The following is a 20,692-nucleotide window of genomic DNA, read 5'->3' as shown; positions in this document are numbered from 1 at the left end:
ACTCAGAGGCCCACCTAACAAGCATGGTGCGATGGAACACATACAAAAAGAGTGCTTGTCAAGCAGCTCTTGATGTGTCAGATGTTCAAGGCAAAGCGATAAGAGAGCGAGAGAAACAAAAGAACAGAGACATTTTGACCAGATTGATTGACATCATTTCATATCTTGCACGACAGGGAAAGGCTCTCAGGGGTGATGATGAGTCTGCTGAAAGCTCAAACCAGGGCAACTTCCTTGAACTTGTGAAAATGTTCAGCCAATACGACAGTGTACTGAAGCTACATTTAGATCATGTCAAAGAGAAGAAAGTTGGAAAGAAGAAGAGTTGGGTTTCTTTACTCTCAAACAGGACACAAAATGATCTCATAAAGGCCCTGGCCACATTCACTAGAAGAGAGATAGGGAAAGAGATGAAGGAGGCAAACATCTACTCAATACTTGTTGATGAAACAACTGATGTGTCTCACTGTGAGCAGGTATCCTTTGTTGTTCGTTATGTGTTTGAAATTGATGTCAAGGAGCGCTTCCTCCAGGTCTGTAACGTGTCCAGAACAACAGGTGAGGAGATGGAGAAAACAGTCCTGGACTTGTTACAGAGCAATGACCTAGAAATAGAAAACATGCGTGGTCAAGGCTACGATGGCACAGCCAACATGAGTGGGCAGTAAAAAGGACTGCAAAGTAGAATACTGCAGCACAATGCCATGGCTCTGTATGTTCATTGCCACGCCCACTGCCTGAATCTAGTGCTCGTTGAAAGTGCAAAATCAAGCCTGCACTTTATCACCTTCTTCAACCTTGTGGAGAAGCTCTATGTGTTCTTCACTTCCTCCACAAAACGACATACATCATTTATAAAATGCCAATAGGACCTGCACCCTGGAGAACGTGTGATTCAACTTCAGAAGCTCTCGGACACACGCTGGGCAAGCCCTGAAGGCCCTCAACAAAGTGATGGATGCTGTGGTGGAGGCCCTCACTGATATCACCGACCAAGAGCCTCCAGATACTTCTGCTGGGGATGCAAAGATGTACATTAAAGCAGTCGACTTCGAGTTCTTCCTTTGCCTGGAGATTGCCACGCCTGTTTTTCAGGTCACTGCACATGCTTCCGATGCACTCCAGAATCAAGGTATTGACTTGTCGACGGCTTATTACGTTGTTTCTGGAGTGGTGGATACCCTGACCAACCTGAGGACAGAAAAACAGTTTGCCAAACTGTACAAGAGTGCCACAGAGAAGGCAGAAGCTGCTGGAATCAGCATCCCCATAGTCCCCCCAGGACAACAAAGACAGAGAAAGGGGCCTGCCAGGTACAAACAAAGCTCCACAGCAGCCACAGAGAGTCACGCCTTCACAACAGTGGAAGACTACTACAGAGTCAAGCTCTTCTACCCATTCCCTGATGTCCTCTCTCAGGAACTACACAGGAGGTTTAGGGGGGATGGGGAGACACAGTCGAACAAGATCCTAAATGCACTCCACAGTTTGACGAAGGCCAGCAACTGGGCAGGTAAAGATGCCATGGGTCCTGACTCTGCTGAGGCTGTTCACACTGTGTGCATTCTATGGAGGAGAAGAGGAGAAGCTGAAAACAGAGCTCAGGGTTTTCCACGCTTCTTTCCCAAAAACACTCACAGTAAAGGGGATGCTAACAACTCTCAGAGACAACAGCGGACATGACATCTTTCCAACACTGGTGGAAATGATAAGAACATATGCCACCATTCCAGTGTCCACAGCAACAGTGGAGAGGTCCTTCTCCAAGCTCAAACTGGTCAAATCAACACTCAGAAGTCTATGCACAGAAGAGAGGCTCTCTGATCTCCTCCTCCTTGCTATCGAGAAAGACATCCCCATCAATCACAACGAGGTGATTGACATCTACAGGAACATGGCCCCCAGAAGGTTGCTGCTGTAAGGGAGGAAAAAGGTACAGAAAGAGAGGACACAAGCTAGCAATACAGGAAACAAGCTAGCAATAATAATAATTGTATTTACAAACTTAAAAAAGACACATTTTCTCAGTCTTTTCTTTTCCATCTTCAATGTGTCACTGTTCAATGTTATTTTATTCAACAATAAAAAGCTTTAAAAAAAAGCCAGTGTTTTGTTTCTCTTTTAAAATTGCAGCTGAATTGCATGTCTTCCAATACCTAAACCTCATTATTATGATAAATCTGAATAAGCTCATTTTGGAAACAGGTGACACAAAAGATAACCAAGAAAACAAACATACTTGTATATCACTCACAGCTACAGAATACACAGCTAAGCTATCTATGGCTACTTTGTTTATTATTAGGCCTACATGTATTTAAAATTGTACATGGGCTTAATTGCAGGCAGGCTACATATTGTGTTATTAAAGGGACATTATGTAGTTTTGGTGACATCTAGTGGTGAAACTGAATGTACCATAGACTTGTATTAACCCCAGAAATTACATTTCATACTTTGTGCCCTTTTCTCCTTTTGGGGCACCTGCCTTTCTAAAGTCCTGTGCACGTCCCTGAACTGGACCATGGAGCAACAATATATACTTGTTCTTGCTAATGACATCATTAACGATGATAACGATACTTCACAAGTGTTATGTCCAAAAGGGTAAAATTTCAGTATTTCATTCACTAATTACTTATTAGCTCAATAAGATAGATTCTTTATTGTCCTCTTGGGGGACATTTAGTTTGACACACCTGTACAGTGTACACTCAAGAACAATTTAACACAAAGACAATATTCATGATTAGGGCTGTCTGCATAGGAGGTGTCGACTAATCTATTAGTTGATTTAATCGAAAGTTTGAGGTTCTCACATGCAATCACACGCACCCGGAAATCTAGAGCTTATCAGAGATGTACTTATAGTTTATAATTTTTCAGGAAATGACACATTCAGCATAAAAATAAAAATAAACATAAAATCGACTAATTGACTAACACAGTCTTGGTCAACTAAGTCGGGGCGGCCCTAATTCTGTTTTTGGTAGATTTTTATCACTATTTGGCAGTCCGGTAGAGAGAGAGAGAGGAAGAATGGGAGATAGATGGGGGGAGGACATTCGGCAGGGGTCGCCGGGTCCGGGAGTCGAACCCGGGACTGCCGTGTTGCGACGCAGTGCAGTACGTGGTGTGCTACTTGAGCGCCCCAAGGGATGGCCCTAATTTGACAATATCCTTCATTCACCATTCATCTCCCCACCTCGAATTGAGTGTCTTGCATTCGGTGCTGCTAAATAACAGTAACAAGTATTTCTTGACAAGGGTTCCCAGTAGGGATGTCCGATGTTATCGGCCTACCGATATTGGCATTCAAATGTAATATCGGAAATGATCGGTATCGGTTTTCAAAAAATAAACATTGAACATCCCTAGTTCCCAGACTAATGTAATGCCATTTACATCCCTGTAATGTTTGAGAAGTTTAAGAATCTCTTCCCCTGAATGTTAGAGAGCAACTCATTATCATCATCAGTAATAGCTGATGGGCTGAGAGCTACTTTAGCTACTGAGGAGCAGAGAGCTACTGTAATGTCCTCTCACTCCATGTTGGCTATGACATAGCTCTACTGTAATGTCCTCTCACTCCATGTTGGCTATGATATAGCTCTACTGTAATGTCCTCTCACGCCATGGGGTGTAAAAAATACCCAGAAATTATAAAGTATGGGTACCGTTTCAAAATCGTACTCAAGTAAAAGTCAAGAGTATCTGGCTAAAAACACACTTGAGTAAAAGTAAAAAAAAAAAAATCTACTTTTAAAAGTACTAAAAAGTAAAAGTAATTTTTTTTTTTAATTCCGGGGCAATGAAATGTTCAGTTTCGTCCTCTTCATCACTCGTACTATCATTTGTGACCATCTTCTGTAGCTTGTCACTCTGACTGTCTATTCTTCTGATAGCAGGTGTTTAATCAAAGATCCCCGCGTTCTAGTCTTGCACAAGGACCAATCAGCATGGGTATGGGCCGGTAAATTTTTTCCATTGATGGGGATTTGATTGGCTGTTTTTAAATAAAGTGCAGCCGTAGGATTAATAACGTTAATGTTAGTTCGGCCAGAGAAACAAATATACTAATTAAAATGGTTGGACCTGCAATATTTGTACATTGTACTTTGTAGGTCTGCATTTTAAATGTAAGGAGTAAAAAGTATGTTTTTTTTCTCTGAAATGTAATTGAGTAAAAGTATACAAACCTAATAATACTAGAGTAAAGTACAAATCCCCCAAAACAGTACTTAAGTATTGTAATGAAGTACAATTACTCAAGTACTTTACACCCCTGGCTATGACATAGCTCCATTGTAATGTCCTCTCACTCCATGTTGGCTATGACATACTTCAAATAGATCCGAACGGAATATGACTGATATTTTGAGCTCCAAGCCTTGACATTTAGCCTTTATCCTATTTTCACACTAGCGCTCATCTCCTTATGCTTTCTCTTTAGTTGTTATTGTTCTTAGCTCTATTCTATTTAAATCTTTCTAAAAATGTTCTTATGTACCCCAGTTGCTATTGCATGTACATGTTTGTGTTTTATTACACGTGACGTATATATATGTTCATACATACCAACTATTTCGCCTGTTTTATTCTCCACCTTATTATGATCATCCATAGCAACACTACTAACACCGACATCCAAGAAGGGGGATCCCCCCTTGAACGCGTAATTATTTTCCGTAGCCGCATTTTGCGGAGACGCTCTCTGATTGCCACTGACTGACGCTCTCTGATTGGCCACTGACATGTGCGCCCAATCGCGTGACGAGCTGTGTCTTTGCCCATTTCCGCGTCGAACAGCAGCAAACTACCTAGCGCCTAGTTTATCACTGGTTAAGCTTAGGCGACTCTTTCGAAGTTGGTTAAGGTTAGCGTTTGGAATCAGGGCTGGTGTTCTATCGCCCTGCTCTAAGACAAACTCTAACCTTAACCAACTTCGAAAGAGTGGCTAAGCTTAACCGGTGTAGAAACAGGCGTCACACGATTGGGCGCACCAGAAACGTCAGTGGCCAATCAGAGAGCGTCTCCGCAAAATGCGGCTACGGAAAAAAAGAACACGCCCTTGAACGGCCCTTCTAAGGTTTCTCTCCTCCATATTGCCTGTGGTGATTTTTTCCTTTTTTTTTTTTGATCCACTTTTTCTCCCATTTTTCTATATTTTCTCCCATCCCAATTTCGTATCATCCAATTCAACCCTCCCCTGTCACGAACGCTGTTTCTTGCCTCCCACAAGCCGGCTGCAATGTGGACTAAGTCATACATAGCACAAGTCCCCTCCGGTACTTGAGGTAACAGCAGTCGCATCTTTTCACCTGCGCAGCTCGATCTATCAGTGTCGAGGAGTAACGCGTGGGAGGCTCACGCTGCCCCCGACACTTCCTGATTCTACTGCGCAGGCGCACCAACCGACTTGTAGGAGTCGCTTGTTCACAACGTTCGATCCCCACCCTTCAGTTTTCCCTCCCCGTAATACGGCCAATGTGTATTACTGCGGACGACCAGCTAAACTGAAAACAATGTGGAGAGCTGGATTCGAACACGCGAATCCTAGCGTCTCCACACTGGTGGCGAGTGCCTTGCCCACTACACCACCTAGCCGCCCCTGTGGTGATTTTTTCCTATTCCTAGGTTTTTAGTGAGCTTTCCCTTACCTTCGCTGGGGTATGTCTGGAAGTGTTGCATTTATTTATTTTGGATTTCATGGTGTGTTTTTTAGTTTTGTTTGTTCTTGATTTATTGTGATGTTTCTTCTTGACTTTTAAAGAAGACATGTCCGGTCCATGGGGACATTAACGTGTGTTGTCGGGCCTTACAAATACATTTGATTTGATTTGTAATGTCATCTCACTCCGTGTTGGCTATGACATAGCTCTATTGTAATGTCACCTCACTTGTGTTGGCTAAGACAGCCCTACTGATACATGGAGTAAGACATGTAAGACATGACTTACTGGGCCTGGTTTGCCAGGTCGAGGGCCTTGATCTTCTCAGCCAGGTCAGTGGTGGCCAACACGATCTTGCCTCTGATCGCATCCACCTGCTCCCTCAGCTGCTCAATATTAATCTCTGCTGATAGGCTTCCTGTGGAGAGACAAACATGTGATGTGACAACATTCCAAAAGTCCTTTTCCACTACAAATGGGGGGTAGTAGGACAAACATTTACAAAAGGTTACACAACATTTGAAGTTAAAGGAACATGACAACATTTTGGGAAATTAGCTTACCGTCTTCTCCAGAGAGAGACAAAAAGATAGATACTAGTTTCCTCTCTGTGCGTTCAGTAGAAAGCTATCTGGCTGCATGTTAGTGGACATGGCCGGTTAGCCTTCTGGAGAGGTGTTAGTTGGACAATGCCTGCTAAGCTAGGCTAACGTGCAGGCAGATAGCTTTCTACTGAACGCACAGAGAGGAAACTGGTATCTATCTTACTGTCTCTCTCTGGAGAAGACGATAAGCTAATTTCCCAAAGTGTTGGCGTGTTCTTTTGATTGTGAGTGAGGACAAGAGAGTAAACTGATTTACCATGTGCCAAAGCAAGGACAACGACGAGGACTGCGACAATGGAGAACTTCATGGCTGCTAGTTGATGAGACACCTAAGGAGACAATTATTCGGTTGTTTCATTATGATCTGAGGACCCAGGTAAAAATGTGGGTTTAAAAACTATGCTTTAATATACTTAATGTATCAATATGTGCATTGTAAGTACATTAGTACTTTTTGTACAAAATGTTAGTACAAAAAAAGTTTATTAAATTTGTGTTTCAATTTTTATTGTACAAAGAAAGGACACTAAGCCGGCGATCATATCACTTGACGCTGAAAAGGCATTCGACCAGATTGAATGGAAATATATGTTCAGTGTCCTCCAGCGCTTTGGTTTCGGTGACAGGTTTCGTTCTCTTATTGGAATGTTGTATGCTCATCCCAGAGCTTCCATTCTTACCAATTCTGATAGATCTGACTCCTTCCCACTCCATCGCGGCACCCGACAAGGATGTTGTATTAGTCCCTTACTGTTCAATTTAGCCCTCGAACCCCTGGCTATCAGTATCAGGAGTCATCCCAACATCACAGGAATAAAGTTGGGAAAGTATGAGAGCCGTATTTCGCTATATGCGGATGATGTGGTCCTGTATCTTGCTGATCCTGCCTCCTCCGTCCCATGCCTCCTAGATTTAATCAGGCAGTTTGGTACTTTCTCTGGTTACTCCATTAACTGGGAGAAAAGTGTGTTCATGCCCATCTCAGGGAGCCTAGACTCTTCCTTTACTGACAGCTTACCCTTTAAAATAGAATATGACCACTTCACCTATCTGGGAGTAGTTATGCCAAAGGATCCCAAACTCCTATTTAAACTGAACTTTGGTGAAATGGTCTCAAAATTGAAGAAAAATATGGAGAGGTGGAGAATTTTGCCAGTGTCTTTGGTGGGGCGTGTGAATGTCATAAAAATGGTGGTTCTCCCCAGGTTGCTTTACCTTTTTCAGAGCGTGCCTATTTTTTTGACTGCCTCTTTCTTTAAACAGATAGACACTATACTTCTGCCATTTGTCTGGGGCTATAACGCACATCGTATTTCAAAAGCACACTTGCAGAAGCCAAAGCATATGGGGGAGCTGGCCCTGCCGGTATTCCAGCACTACTACTGGGCTGCTAATGCAAGGGCCATGACCTTCTGGCAAGATTACTTCATAGGTGATGCTACAGTAGCCATGGACGCCCCCAGGTGGCTAGACATGGAGGCGCATGTGAACCTAAAAAGCTCTCTTCCTGCAATGTTATTTTCTAAGTGTGATACGATTAATAAGATGGCTCTCAACAATTTTATCCTTCGGAACTCACTGAGAATATTGAGTCAAATCAAAAAGGTTTTCAAAGTACCTTCAACCTCGGCATATGCTCCAATATGTGATAACCATAATTTTCCCCCTGGTCAATCTGATATTGTTTTTTCATTATGGAAGGGAAAGGGACTGGCCACTATTAAAGATCTATATGTTGATTGTCACTTTGCCTCATTTAACGAACTTAAGTCTAAGTTTAATCTTACAAGCTCACACTTCTTTCGTTACCTGCAGGTTAGAAATTATGTCCGCAGTATTTTATCCCAGACTTTGAGACATGTCTGTTGATCCCCTGGCGCTGCTCTGATGGCTGCCTCTCTGATCGCTCCGACGAGACTGTGCTTTATTTTGTTAATTTTTATAGTATTAGGAGTTTTATTTGCACCAACTGTTGGTGCATTATATGTGTATGACCGTCAGTCAATCATTGACATTGGATTAAGAAAAACTTACCGTTTGGATTGCTCTCTGGATCGGATCGCTGAACAGCAGAAATGGCCCGCCGAGATCCTTTGTTATGCCGGCCATGGACAAGACCACCAGAAGCCGCCGCGAAGACGAGGAAAAAGGGCTGGGATCCGAAACAGGCTGAGATCCAGACGACACCGTACACCACTTCCCAGTATATTGCTAGCCAATGTACAATCAATAGACAATAAACTGGATGACATCCGAGCAAGGATTCAATATCAAAGAGACGTTAGGGACTGCAATGTCCTTTGCTTCACCGAAACATGGCTAACACCGGAGGTTCCAGATCACGCGATTCAACCAGCGGATCACTTCTTTATCCATAGGAAGGATCGGACACAATCAGAGTCCGGTAAACAACGTGGTGGAGGTATTGCCTTCATGTTTAACAAAAATTGGAGTGATCCAACGAATGTGAAGGAATTATCCAATCACTGCTCCCCAGAACTGGAATATATAACCATCAAGTGTCGTCCTTTCTTCCTCCCGAGGGAGTTAACGGCGATCATCCTGGTCGGAGTGTATATTCCACCGCAAGCCAACAACAACGCCGCGCTCTCCAGACTACACGACGAGGTAAACAATATACAAGCGACGAACGTTAACGCCGCCATTTTAGTACTGGGAGATTTCAATAGCGCCAATCTGAGAAAGGTATTGCCTGATTTCTACCAGCATGTGACTTGCAACACCAGAGGCGGTAACATCCTAGATCACTGTTACACGCAATTTAAAGGTGGCTACAAGGCTCATTCTGATAGTGGCTTTGGCAAGTCAGATCACGCATCCATTTTCCTTACACCAAAGTACAGACAAAGAATTAAAAGTACTCCCGTAGTCTCGCGAGAGGTGCAGAAATGGGATGTGACGTCAGAGGATACACTAGTGTCAGTGTTTCACAACACAGACTGGATTGTATTCCGCGACACAGATAACATTAATGCCTACACGGAGACAGTGCTGGACTATGTCTGTACTAGGGTGAAAGAAACAATCCCCACTACCAAAATGAAAGTTTACCCAAATCAAAAACCCTGGGTAGACAAATCCGTCCGTGAAGCTCTGAGAGAGCGCACCAAAGCATACAATGACGGCCTAGTGGCAGGCAACATGAACGACCACAAGGTGGCGCAACACAACGTAAGGAGGACAGTGTCAGAGGCCAAACGGCGCTACAGGGATAAAATTGAACTCCAGTTTGAACAAGCTGACTCTAGAGCTATGTGGCAGGGGCTCAAAACGATGACAGACTACAAAGGCGCCTCCCTCAAACTGAACAGTGACATCTCCTTAGCAAACGACCTCAATACCTTCTATGCGAGGTTTGATGCTGGTAATAACAACACCAGCTCACAAGCCTCGGCAATGGGGGGGGGGGGGTCGGCTGCTGATGGAGGCGCAGTGTTCAGGGTAACAGAGCATGAGGTGAGGCGGACCTTTAAAAAAGTGAATATCAGGAAGGCAGCAGGTCCGGACGGCATCCCCGGCCGCGTCCTAAAAGTCTGTGCCGACCAACTGGCCCCAGTATTCACTGACATATTTAACCTGTCCTTAGAACAGGCTGTCACCCCCACCTGCCTGAAGAAGTCCACTATTATCCCTGTACCCAAAAAATCCAAGCCTGCTTGCCTCAACGACTACCGCCCTGTAGCTCTCACCTCCATAGCCATGAAGTGCTTTGAGAAGCTAGTAAAGGGCTACATCTGCTCCTCCCTCCCCATCAACATGGACCCCCTGCAATTTGCATACCGCCCCAACAGGTCCACGGAGGACGCCATATCCCATGTGCTGCACACAGCAGCATCACACCTGGACAAGAGGCAGGGGAACTATGTGAGAATGCTATTCATCGACTACAGCTCGGCATTCAATACCATAGTCCCCTCCATACTCATAGCCAAGCTCAGGGACCTGGGCTTGGGCTATGACCTCTGCCAGTGGGTCTTGGACTTCCTGACTGGCAGACCCCAGGTGGTGAGAGCAGGCAACTGCACCTCCTCATCCATCACCCTCAACATAGGGGCCCCCCAGGGCTGTGTTCTGAGTCCCCTCCTCTACTCCCTGTACACACACGACTGTGTGGCTCAGCGGAGTAGCAATACAATCGTCAAATTTGCTGACGACACAGTGGTGGTGGGCCTGATCTCTGCCAACGACGAGAGGGCCTACCTGGAAGAGGTCAAGGTCCTGGCGGGATGGTGCCAGGAAAACAGCCTCTCCCTGAACGTCAGCAAAACAAAGGAGATGATTGTGGACTTCAGGAGGTCGGGGGTCAAGGACTACAGCCCCCTCAGCATCGACGGGGCACCGGTTGAGAGAGTCAACAGCTTCAAGTACCTCGGAGCCCACATATCCGAGGACTTGAAATGGACCATACACATTAACAGTGTGGTGAAGAAGGCACGACAACGCCTCTACTTCCTCAGGCGCCTAAGGAAGTTCCAAGTCAGCCAGAAGATCCTTAAGAACTTCTACTCATGTACAATAGAGAGCATCTTGACCGGCAACATCACCTCCTGGTTTGGGAATAGCACTGCAAAAGACCAAAGCAGACTACAAAGAGTGACACGTTCAGCCGAACGCACAATTGGAGGGGGGCTCCCCACCCTCCAGAACATTTACTACAAGCGTTGCAAGGGGAAGGCTAAGAGAATTATTAAGGACTCGAGCCACCCGAACAACTGCCTCTTTGAACTGCTGCCGTCAGGCAAGCGATACAGGAGTCTCAAGGCGAGCACAGAAAGACTCAGAAGTAGCTTCTATCCCCAGGCCATCAGGCTGCTAAACGAACAATGAATGAACACTACACAACAACAACCACCAAACACACATAGCACACACATCCACACGCACACACTCACTTTAAACAAACACACTGTAGCACCCACTACACACACTTTATAGCACACACCCACTTTAAACAAACACACTGTAGCACCCACTCCCCACACTTTATATTTATGGATGAAGGATTGCACTACAACTCGTACACCTTACTGTAAATTGTACCTAAAATTGTACCTCATCCCATTTCTGCTTTGCACTAGATAGTACTGTACATTAGTACACTGCATAGTTGTGTATTGTATATTATATGGTAACTCAGAACATTGTACATATGTCTATACCGAACAACTGTGACCTCATTTTCTTCTTCTAAATTCATGCTATATTATGTTATTATGTTATTTGATACTATCTTGTCTAGCACAGTCTCTGGAGCGTAACAGTAAGAAGCATTTTGTATGAAAGTATTCTGTACTTCTGTATGACAACTATTAAAGAACTTGAACTTGAACTTGAACTTGTCCTGCTGATTACCAGTTTTATAATCTCATGAGCCGATCACCAGTTTCAAAACACCTGATCTCTGATTTTGTATCATATTTCTCTGTCCAATCTATGGCTTCCTCCAACCACATTAAAGATGTATGGTCCACAGAGCTTAGTATGGACATCTCTGATGAGATGTGGGAGGAGGGACTTAGCAGGATACATAAATGTTCTATTAATGCCAGAGTCCAACTTATACAGTTTAAGGTCATTCACAGACAGTGTTGTGCTAGTTACTGAAAAATAGTAACTCAGTTACTTTACTAGTTACTTCATTTCAAAGTAACTTCGTTACTGTACTAGTTACTTACACCCAAAAGTAATGAGTTACTGTGAAAAGTAACTATTTAGTTATTTAAAAAAAAAAAAAAAAAAATAAATTGCTCAAGTCCCATGCCCCATATACTCAAAATCGGTTGATCAACTTGACAGTTTCCATTCACATCACCGAACTCTGCTAAGCAATGTGGTCTAGAGCGTTTCATTATATATTCCCTCCCCGCTGTATGTATATTTCTCTCCCACCCACCCACCCCCTCCTAATGTACAGTCCCCTCCCCATCATATGTATATACTCTGTCAGGATCTAGGGGTAACAGTACTGTATATTTGAATACCGCTTATGTCACAAATGTATCAGTACTAAATACCTATATGTCCCTATGCCATAAATGTCATGTATGTTGTGTATGTCATAAATGTCTATATGAATTGAAAATGGGGGACCCTGATGGAAACAAGACAAACGTCTTTCTCAGGTCTGCATCCCCTTAACAATTGTATGTATTGAGCCGTACTGTATTGTACCCATTCTGCAATCTGTTAAATAAAGTTTTCATTCATTCATTCATTCATCCATTCATTAATTCATTCATAACCATCTTGCAGCGTTGTTTAAGATATCAATCAAAGCATTGCAACGTTAGAATAGTTAGGATATCAATTGTGCATGAAAGTACTATATTTATATTGTTTGATTAGTATTATGAGATTCCCTGGCAGATTTCGTACAGTCAAAATCCGTTGATCTTGAGTTTCAGTGAACACATTGCACTCACCGTCACCAGTCTGCGCCGGTGGTCGAGATGTAACGTTAGTCCAGTTGACTCCAGCAGCCCTTCAAACATGTTCTTTATCTCGTTTCCATGTTGTATATTAATTATCTCTCCAAGTAGTTGCTAAATGGTTTGTTAGTTCGTTATTATTACTGCGTTCTTATTATGTAGATTCATAGCGAGCGTCCTCTTGTTGTTTACTGTAGAGAGCGTCTATTTCTTTCAGAACGTCAGTGGCCAATCAGAAGTGCGAAAACCAGAATGAGGCTACGGAAAGAAATAATAATAATAATAATACTTCGTTTTATATAGCGCCTTTCAGTCTACAGTAAACAAAACAAACGCAGGCGAAATAAGGACGCTCGCTATGAATCTACATAAAAAGAACGCAGTAACGAACTAACAAACCATTCAGTAACGTAAGTAGCGTTACTGAATTTCAAAAGTAATGCGTTAGAGTACTAGTTGCGGCAAAAAGTAACTTCGTTTCTGTAACACGTTACTTTGTAACGCGTTAGTCCCAACACTGTTCACAGACTACATTACTCTAAAACCAAACTGCATAGAATCTATCCCTCTGTATCGCCTATCTGTGATCGTTGCATGTCCGCAGAGGGTAATCTTTCACATATGTTTTGGTTTTGTCCCAAGCTATTTAAGTACTGGGTAGACATTTTTGACTGGTATACCAAGGCGTACAAAAGAGAGATTGCCCCAGACTGCCTTCTAGCTTTACTCAGCTGTTCAGCTAACACTGCAGAATTACCTTACAATGAGCAGGAGGCCCTGATGTTTGGTATGGCTGTGGCCAAAAGAATTATCCTGAAGGAATGGAAAGACACGTCGTCTCCAAATTTTAAAAGATGGCTCACTGAGATGGTCTCCTCTCTGCAGCTGGAAAGCATTCGTCACAGTAGGTCTGAGACCTTGAACAAATTTGAAATGATATGGGGTCCCTTTTTGGAATGCTTAGCTAGAACATAAGTGCTTCTCAATGTCCTCCTGTGTATTTTCTGTACTATGTATTGGTGTTGTCAGGATAGTGGAATTTCGATCTTCGATGCGATACCTTTTTCGATACCACAGGGAAAAAGGTTCAATCTTAAATTATAATTTTTTTTTGATAGGTTTTGCTTCTGTTGCTGGTTGGTTCTCCTCAGCTTCTCTCTGGTACTGTAGGAGAGGATAGATATGGCACTTTTGAAACCCTTTGTTTATCTTTAGATCATACATTTGGAAATAACTGTTCATCTCACTTCAGATTTGTTGCAGAGCATGGTGTTTTCTCAGGCAGACAGATGTAAACACTGGTCTGTGTTGCATGTGCCTGACGGGCTGAACTGTTTGTATTGCAGTCATGTTCCGACTTAACTGAATGCACATGTGTGTGTGTGGACTGCTGTACTATTGCGGGTATTGAAGTGAACAATGCAACTTCCTTTTTTTTATTTTATCTTTTTTTATAAATGATTAGGTGTCGATATTTCGGGAAATGAGTATTGAAACAGTTTTGGGTATTCAGAATCGATATGTGTCGATTTTTCGATATTTTCGACAACACTACTATGTATGTGTGTATATATATATGTATATATATATATGTATTTGTATATATGTCAGAGAATCAGCCCCTTGTGTCCTTAGTGTATAGCATATGACATGGTGTATGTTTGTTCATTGATGTGACAGTGTCTGGCAACATACTGTTTGTGTTCTTTTTATTTATTTTTTATTTTCTTTGTGTTTGTGAAACTATAAAAGCTGAAAATAAAATATTATAAATTTGTGTTTCAATGTACTATTACAACGTGCATTACATTTACATTTAGTCATTTAGCTGACGCTTTTATCCAAAGCGATTTACAAGTTCTGTGAGTCAAGTAGTGTTAGTCAGTGTTTAAGTGCACTTGAAAGTATACTAATATGCAATACAACTTAAGTTAATACATTGTATTCATTCTAAGTATATTTTTTCCTCATTTCTATATTCAGATCTAATTTTGTTTGCCTATATTTATGTATTTCTACTATTACCCTGCTCATAACTGTACCTCTCCTCACCCCTCCCCCATGCCGCTATGATGCCCGGAATTCCCCAAGGGGATCAATAAAGGAATATCTTATCGTATCTTATCTTATATTAAACATTAACACCAGAGAGTGTACTACAAGTAGCAGTTTCTTAGTCATTTTTTAAAGTATGCTTCAATACATTTTGTATACCAATGTATACATCAAATAATTACACAAAAAGCTGTTGCTGTTAATATACTTAAAATAGTATATACTTAAAAGTGCATTTTACTACTAGCCTAACAGAAAGGTATAATAAGATATATTACAAATAAGTATACTAATATCCATTACAACTTAAATTGTATTTTAATGTATTTATTTTAAGTGTATTAAATGTTGATATCAGAGAGTGTACTACAAGTAAACTGTTCAAAAGAATGCTTTAATACATTTAAATATAAGTACTACAAGTGTATTGGAATATATTGTTAATAAGTAGAATTTATGGATTACCTTATACGTTTGTTTTTAGTATACTTTAAAAAAAAAAGTGTATTTTAACTAGTCTAACAGAAAAGTACAATACAATGTGGTAGAAATATGCATAATTAACACTATTATTAATATTAATTGATTGTAATACCATATCCCTCCACTAGGACACGATCAGGTCATATTGAAGGTCACTTGAGGCCATGCCTGTCAATAACAAGTGTCAATAACAAAGTATCATGTAATTTGTGAATAATGTGTCATCATGTGTTGACATGATGACTGAATTCTGTGTTTTTGGGATAAGGGGAAGAGCATCCAAGCTGATTGGATTAAGGGTCATTTACATCATGAATTAGATGTCCAATAACCCACAGGAGAAATTACACAAGGGTCATTGATTTGTATGATGAGAATAACCCTCCTCTTTTATTTATTATAAAAGCTGATGTTACCGTGTGCTTTTCAGTCTCTCCTCCAGAAGTTGATGGAACGCTGGGGGTAGTAAGCTAGTAACAGATAAACTCAGCTTAGAGCTGAGTTATCTCTGATGATGGACGTAGCTGCATTGGGCAGAGGTAATGATGCAATATCTCTGATTAGCAGAGACCCAGAGACTCAGTTACTGTAAGAATTGTCGGTATCTTTAATAAAACTTTCTTCAAATACACCTTAAGGTAAGACTCTGTTTTTATATTATTGCTGTGACTCGTAATTATTCTCACCGTATGGGCTAAACTGTGATTTACATAATTGTGTAAAGTGAATTTGCATAATTGTCACGACAATTTTGGCACCCCAGATGGGACCCTAAACTTGACTTTTCCTAAGCCAGGGGCTGGACTTGTCAATACAGGGTCAAAAAGATAAAACGAACCAAGCCCATATTTAATGGTGAGAATTCTCAGAGATGATTTGAAATATTTTCTGTATAGAACCACATCTGAGACTGAGCTCCAGTGGCTGAGAGATGCATCTGGCTGGAGTTTATGGTCTCTAAGATCGGTATCAAAGAGTTTAGGCCGGAACACTTGGATTTTGATACAGGTGGGGATAGACTACAAAACTTAAGAGGTCTGACATGACTTGGAAGAACGCCAGTTTTTCGTGTGGCTGCGGTCTGTGGCTGAGATAAGAGCTGACTCACAGGGCCAGGGGCAGAGGATTCTTTCTGAGTAAAGCACGCAATGAGAGCAGAACAAATTACAGAAATATATTATAATGGAATAAGCTAGCATTTAAAATAGTGTAGAATCAGAAGATTATTGGTTGTGTAAAGGGTTTGAGGCCCTCTGCAGAAAATTATTGCAGGAAGGAAAGGTTGAATAGAATAAAACCATTGTAGCTTACCCACTTACCAAGAACGTATGAGTAAACCGTGGGGTTATCTTGATGAAAGACAGATGACAGGAGAAGATGCGTAAAAAGACTGGCGCCGAGATTCATTATGTTGGATAATTGAGATTAGGGAAGCTGGCTATAGCACATAGGTATTAAGTCCTGTGATCTCTGAGATTTGTTATCAGTCCTGAGGAGGCTGGATAAAAGGAACCGTAAATTGCATGCATAGAAATAATAATAATAATTATAAACAAATATGGAGGCGCTGGCCGAAACAGATTGTATCTATAAACCAGGTCCCAGTATATATGCTGGCCGAAAAAGATTGTATCTATAAATATTCAGGTCCCAGAATAATGCTGGCCAAAAAAGATTGTATCTATAAATCATGGTCCCAGAAAATATGCTGGCCGGAAAAGATTATGATCTATAAACCAGGTCCGGACGTCAAAACGTTAAAACAAATTCTTAAAAAAAGAAGTTATAATTATTTCAGAAAGAAAAAAGAATAATACAAATTCCAAAAGAAACGGAAATTAAACAAACTAGATATTAATTATAAGTAGTTACGTTTTAAACATGCAACATAAGTGTAACAGTGGGTAGACACTGACAGTTCAAGCCACTGCAAGGTGGTCCGAGCTGATACGCACACAGACACACAGACACAGGGCCCGTGTCATATATACTGAGATACATGTTATATATATATGTTTTAATGGCCAGTATTGTTGTGTGTCAATGTTTTGTCACAGTTTTTGTCAATGTTACTACTAACCACCAGTGTTAGATACAAGGAAAATAATACGTATATGAGAGAACAGAACCCAAATTCTGGAGGATGACAAGATCGCCTTGATCACACAATCTCTTCATCAAATCTGTTAAAAGATCGGCACAACACTGCTGATAGTATTCTCAATGGTATTTATTTTGGTGGATAAAGACTGTACAGTTACCCATCAATTGAATGCCCTAACCCGAGCCCCGAAGAAGAAAGAGCTACTATGCTCGTATATAGACCATTCCTGATGAGGAAGCTGAGGAAGCTAGTAACGTGCACTGGCCTCCCCGACCCAAGTGTTAAGGGAGGACTTGTTTTTACAACGGATCTACAAATTTTAATTCAAGTGCACAAACCAAATTATGCAGAAATAAGTTCTATCCTAGGAAGAGTGTTAAAGCTGAAATGGCGAATGGTGCGAGGGGATTTCCCTGCACAAAGACATTGGGCAGATAACAATGAGTACCGGGCCCAGATAGAAGCTTTGAAAATACGAATCAATCAGGCATTTCCCCTCCGTTCAAACTGGAGAAGGATAAAAGCTTGTAAACAACTAGAAAATGAGTTTTTGGATAGACTATGTGCAGTTTTTCCGATCACAGCGGCAGAGCTATGCCTCCAGCTGACATTCGGGGGAACACAGAACAGCAATTGGGAAACTGAGAACAAAGTACAGTAGTGCAGCTCAGACGTCTTGCATAGGGCGTGAGACAACAAGATTAGATGAAGTATTAAGATATGCAAGTCATGCAGAACAAGACCTGAGAAACATTTACATTTACATTTACATTTAGTCATTTAGCTGACGCTTTTATCCAAAGCGACTTACAAGTTCTGTACGACAAGCCATCAGGAAGGGCACAACTCTATCAGCTGAGTAACAATGTTCATCAAAGTGTTGAGTGCTACAGTGTAGGTTAGTTTATTAGGACAAGTGCATGACAGTATGGTTAGTTAGGGTTAGACTTTTTTTTTTTTTTTTTTTTTTCAGATAATTAACGAAGGGTGACAGTGAAGTGACAGTGAGAAATCGATTACAGTTGTCCCCACGAAAGGCATTTGAGCGTCCAAATGTCCAACCTTTTGGTCTAAACGGACCAGACCACACCAAAAACAGATACCATAAGACTCACCCTAATAAGGCAGGAGGGGAGAGTAGTCGCCTGGGAAGCAGGAATGCATGTTATAAATATGGTAGAGAGAATGCCCTAAGACCAGAAGACTAGACGACAAAAGGGGGGCCGGTGACAGTGATAGTGAGGGTGACAGAACCCGACAGGAGGGGGGGGGGGGGGGGCAGAACTCTTACTGACAGAGTGAGGGAACAGACAGCACCTCAAAACTTTGTAGAATTAGCCGAAACAATTAAATACATCAAATGTAATTTACATGATAAAAGGGAAAATACAGAGATATTAAAACAATTTCTGTGAGTTATCTGTACAACTGCCTGAAATGAAATATAAATGTTTCTCTATTTCAGACAGCACAACTCACGGCTCAGTCTAAAGTAGAAAGAACAGACAGACAGCTGGGCAAGGCAGGCTGGTGGTGTTGTGTGAGCAGGCTGGTGGGCTCTGACAAGAGGTTATCAAGATCAAAGTGGGCAAATAATTTCAGGCCTGCGGCTTTCACTGAGGCAGACTTGTAGTGCCGTGGACAGACAGAGGCACAGACTATAAAGGGCTGTTTCCCTATTATAACTATATTGAGCTATGGTTAAAACCATTGTTCAAAAGGGGGGAGGATAGAGAAAATAGCCATTTGCCATTTATTGGGATACAACTAAATAAAATAATTTAAAGATTTCTCACAAAAAAAACGTGTGAGAAATGCCTTACTTATAGGAAGTGAGAAATACTTTTATTATCCCGAGGGAAATTTTACACTGCAAATTGCTCAACATCAAAGTGATCAACTTGCCTAAGATAAGAATAGAATAAAATAGAATAAAAATGGAATAAAATAATATAGTAACAAAATACTGAAGTCTACAGTAGGTGTAATATTGCACATTGCTGTTTCAAAACTAAGAGTCCAGGAAGATGGCAACCATTGATTGTTTTACTGTTGTCTGTTCTCAAATTACAATTGTGTAAAACTGAAATACACAACAACAACAAAAAAGAATAATCACACAATTGTTGTCAATGACATTGCATTACAGTATACAATACAAATACATTGTATGTGTAAAATGACTTCAACTAAATGTAAGATGACTAAATGAGCTAAAGCCAAATGTCACTTAAATGCTGATATGAATGTGCCTTTTAAATAAAGTACAATATGTACAAAGTTCACTCAACTAAAATATGAAACAGAAAGTCCTTTAAGTTGACTGAGAATTAGCATAACATTAGCAATACAGGTAGGATAACCAGAAGCTAACACGAATGTATCCAAACTAAGCAAACATGTTAACTGAGAATTCACAGACTCACACAGGTGAAATAAATTGCAAAATGATGTTTGCACAATACAAAAACTTACAAGCAATAATTTCCAAGGCTGGAAGAATAGGAACTGCATGCTGAGAGCAGACCTCATATCAAAATACCTTCTGGGGTAATGAAATAGCTGACCTGGCAGTGTCACGTGACTGAATCAGCCAACAGCATCAAAGCAGGAATAATGCTAAAGAAAATGAGTGCAGTACTCAAAATGTCCACAAGAGAAAAAAAAAGAAAAACACAATGAGCAAAACAAGTTTGAATAGAACATGACACTGTCGCTCTGTGCTCAGTGAGGCAGTGAGGCACAGTGATGTATTGTATAGTCTGATGGCTGTACATGTACATATATGTGTTACAAGAAGCAAGGAATCATTCTTTCCATCCAAGTTATAAATAGCCTAGAAGGGATAGAAGAAAGAAAGCAGGAATAATGCACCAATCTAACAAAGGTTCTAGTTTTTCTATCCGCTCGCAGGTGAAATAAGCCCTACCGAAACCACGGGAGGGCCCACTTCATAGCCTGCAACCAGGAGATTGGGTGGTGGTCAAAGATGGACCATACCAGGTCCTGCTCATCACCACGTCTGCATTCAAGGTTGCAGAACAACCAAACTTGGATCCATGCGAGCCACTGCAGGAAATGTTCGAGCCACAATATTTCCCTTCTTAAAAGTATCCTTGAAAAAGACGATTAAAGATTTCTATGATAAAACCAAACAAAAGTATTCGTGAGAAGCCCTGGTTAGTTAGGCGCAGAGTGGGCCAGTTATATTGAATAATCAATATTTCCAACAGTCCACTATCTTATTATTTTTCCTTTTTTGTTTTGAGGTAATCCTGGGTGGAGACTTTAGCTCTGTAGAGGGTACGCTTCCAGACTTTAGGG

General features: G+C 41.3%; 1 protein-coding gene across 1 annotated transcript in view; it reads right to left on the bottom strand.

The window, feature by feature from the left end:
- LOC311227059 (uncharacterized protein) overlaps nt 1–18,571 on the bottom strand; it is a 34,975-nt gene extending 16,404 nt beyond the window's left edge. Inside the window, exons 1-3 of the mRNA XM_084312577.1 lie at nt 18,484–18,571; nt 6,534–6,606; nt 5,961–6,090 (exon numbers count right to left, since the gene is read on the bottom strand). Coding sequence (XP_084168703.1) covers nt 5,961–6,090; nt 6,534–6,585 — 182 coding nt within the window. The 5' untranslated portion in view covers nt 6,586–6,606; nt 18,484–18,571. The remainder of the gene's footprint in view (nt 1–5,960; nt 6,091–6,533; nt 6,607–18,483) is intronic.
- Nucleotides 18,572–20,692: the final 2,121 nt, after the last annotated feature.

Source organism: Notolepis coatsorum, assembly GCF_963971535.1.
Source record: "Notolepis coatsorum genome assembly, chromosome: 4".
In the NCBI taxonomy this organism is placed as follows: domain Eukaryota; kingdom Metazoa; phylum Chordata; class Actinopteri; order Aulopiformes; family Paralepididae; genus Notolepis; species Notolepis coatsorum.
The sequence above is the reverse complement of the archived record's forward strand: the minus strand, read 5'-3'. Positions and strand labels throughout refer to the sequence as shown.